Source organism: Aulonocara sp. 'chitande type north' Nkhata Bay, linkage group LG13 (assembly GCF_057382095.1).
Source record: "Aulonocara sp. 'chitande type north' Nkhata Bay isolate Kocher_YH1m ecotype deep benthic linkage group LG13, A_spYH_male_GT1.1, whole genome shotgun sequence".
Lineage (NCBI taxonomy): Eukaryota > Metazoa > Chordata > Actinopteri > Cichliformes > Cichlidae > Aulonocara > Aulonocara sp. 'chitande type north' Nkhata Bay.
Genome location: NC_141356.1, coordinates 25766939 through 25769414, shown reverse-complemented (window position 1 = coordinate 25769414; position 2476 = coordinate 25766939). Strand labels below are relative to the sequence as shown.

Genomic DNA, 2476 nt, shown 5'->3' with positions numbered 1-2476 from the left:
TTATTTTATATTGTTTAATTGTACGTTTAATTGTTTTATAATACAGGAAGGCCTGTGCAATGTAATTTTACACATTTATTTCTTATAGTTAAATCCTCACATTGTCACATTGACATATTTCTTTCATTTACCATCTTAGCATTACGTGTATTTACACCGGTCCAGCAGGTGGCGGCAATGCACTTGTAAGTTGGTGTGCTATCCGCCCTTAAAAGCCACAAGAAGAAGAAGAAGAAGCATCTCGAAGTGAAAGTGAATAATGTGGAGAAAAATAGTTTATATTTAAAAGCCTCGAACAAGGAACAAGCTTGTAAGTTACGCTTCTTTATTTGAATGACGACCGCACTGTTAGCTTATATAGGTTAATCCGAGCTACAGTAATCGAGGCTAACCTTCAGCATTTATAGCCAATCAAAGCTAAGTTAGCTAAAGATGCTGTGTTTTTGCAGTGCGCTCAGGGTAGTAAGATAAAGAAAAATCTGTCGTTTTAGCGTGAAAGTGACGTGTCAAATGAAGAAAATATGCTTGGCCAGCTCGTCGTAGCTTTGTTGGAGCTGTCAGCTGTGCGTTTTTTTCGCGGTGTGCCGTCTTTGTCTGTAATTAATGCACATATATACAGGTAAAATGAACTGAATCTGTAACTTACTGTGAACATCTACCTACGACCATCTTCGCTGAAGTCTCAGAATGTAATAAGTGGACCAAAACACCTATTTAGGTCTTACTGTAGCTTCCAAACGGCACTAGGAATAAACAAAGTTTGTATTTCACTGTATTAGAAGTCCAGTTATACATACCAAGACCCGTGTATTTCTATTGTTTCTATGTTGTTGCTTACGAAGGCTGAATGTCATGTTTATTTCTGGTTTGTAAGGATTTCTTTGAACAGTTCTTTTAACTACTGTACAACATAAATCTGTAATCGCTTTAAAATACAAGAATTGGGTGCAAAAAATGAAGTGAATTTGGTTTTTTTCTAATCCACACCTGATCAAAAGTATATATACAAACTCAAATATATAAACACCCTTATTATTTTTTGGTTAGCTATTGATTTGAGATGAAGTTGAAGTATATGGAGATACTCCTCCAGTCCATGACGTTGTCAATGTGGACGTTGTCAATGTGGACGTTGTCAATGTGGACGTTGTCAATGTGGACGTTGTCAATGTGGACGTTGATGCTGGCGTTCGAGTAGTCGACACTTCACGGGAGGCTTAGCCTTTGTAGTTCCAGGGTTATCACTGAACAACATCCTTACCAATTCCTCTCTAAAACTTTGGGTATATTTCCAGACGCTGGAAAACACACAGCCGCATAACTTGTACTTATGTACAGTTGTTTGAAGTAATTATCTTGCTGCACAATCATGCCACCCTGGAAAACTTCAAAGAAACCATTAAAAGCCTCAAATTACCCTGACATGCCAATGATGAGTGTATATAAACTGCCTTTTCTTACTGTGCCAGCATATTTACTTTCTTTCTCTCTAATACAGCTGGTTCTGATTAGTCTTGTATGACGTGTTAAACGTGGATGAAGTTATGGATTCTCAAACGAGGTAAAGTATCCAAGTTAACAGTTTGCTTGGTCTTGCATGATTAATTTCCAATGTACTGCTAATTAAAGAAGATATTGATGGAAAATGTGTGATTATGATAAAAGTATATTTTATGTTTTATTTTCTTTCTTTTTTGCAGCAGTTTAAATGCTGAGGTTAATCAAGAAGCTGTAAAGAATGATGCTCCAAAAACTAACCTCACAGATGAAAGTGATGAACTCTGTTTTGAACCACAAACGTCTGACGCTACAGGATACAGTGCACAAACAGAGAACACGCATGATGATGTGTCTTCCCAGAATTTGATGGACTGTAGGTCTGCAGGTGACACGGATGAAGCTGTGCTCACGTGCAGCAAAAGTAACACAGCTCCAACACAGTGTTCTAATGGGCAGAAATCTAAGAGGCCCAGTTCACCAGGTCCTCACCCCTCTAAGACAACCTATGTTGCTGCACACACTACCAATACAAAACTCCATCCCTGTCTTAGTTTTAGTTCCAAAAACCCAGTGTGTACCCCCATTGATGTGGAGATGCTCAGTCCTGATAGTCCAGTCTGTAAAACCATGTTCAACAACTCTGCAGACCAGGATTGTGATGGAGGTTTTTGTGCAGAGCGCTCTGCCTTTGCAAAGGCTCAGGTAATGGAATCTCAGCAGACTATCAAAGACTCTGATCCAGGAAGTTCAACCAAAGAAAGAGAACATCTTCCTGCAATCGGATCCGAGGATGCTGAAATAGCAGACCACAGTGGGTCATCTAATATGAGCCAGGACTTAATTGAAAGCCAGCCAGATGCAATTTTGCAAAGGTCCTTGGAAAGATTTTCACTACAACTTTTTTTTTTTTTTTTTGTGCCCTAATGCCATTATATTCATAATGTCCTTTAGTTAATCTGCTGTCTGCTTACCTGTT

At 38.7% G+C, this 2476-nt stretch overlaps 1 protein-coding gene across 2 annotated transcripts in view; it reads left to right on the top strand.

The window, feature by feature from the left end:
- Positions 1-182: 182 nt before the first annotated feature.
- Positions 183-2476, top strand: part of parga (poly (ADP-ribose) glycohydrolase a) — a 28342-nt gene continuing 26048 nt past the window's right edge. The window contains exons 1-3 of one of the 2 annotated variants that reach the window (XM_086259432.1): positions 183-310; positions 1499-1561; positions 1704-2372. In XM_086259432.1, coding sequence (XP_086115558.1) covers positions 1545-1561; positions 1704-2372 — 686 coding nt within the window. In that variant the 5' untranslated portion in view covers positions 183-310; positions 1499-1544. Of the gene's footprint in view, positions 311-1498; positions 1562-1700; positions 2373-2476 lie in introns of both variants that reach the window. The other variant, XM_086259431.1, reaches the window with a different exon arrangement.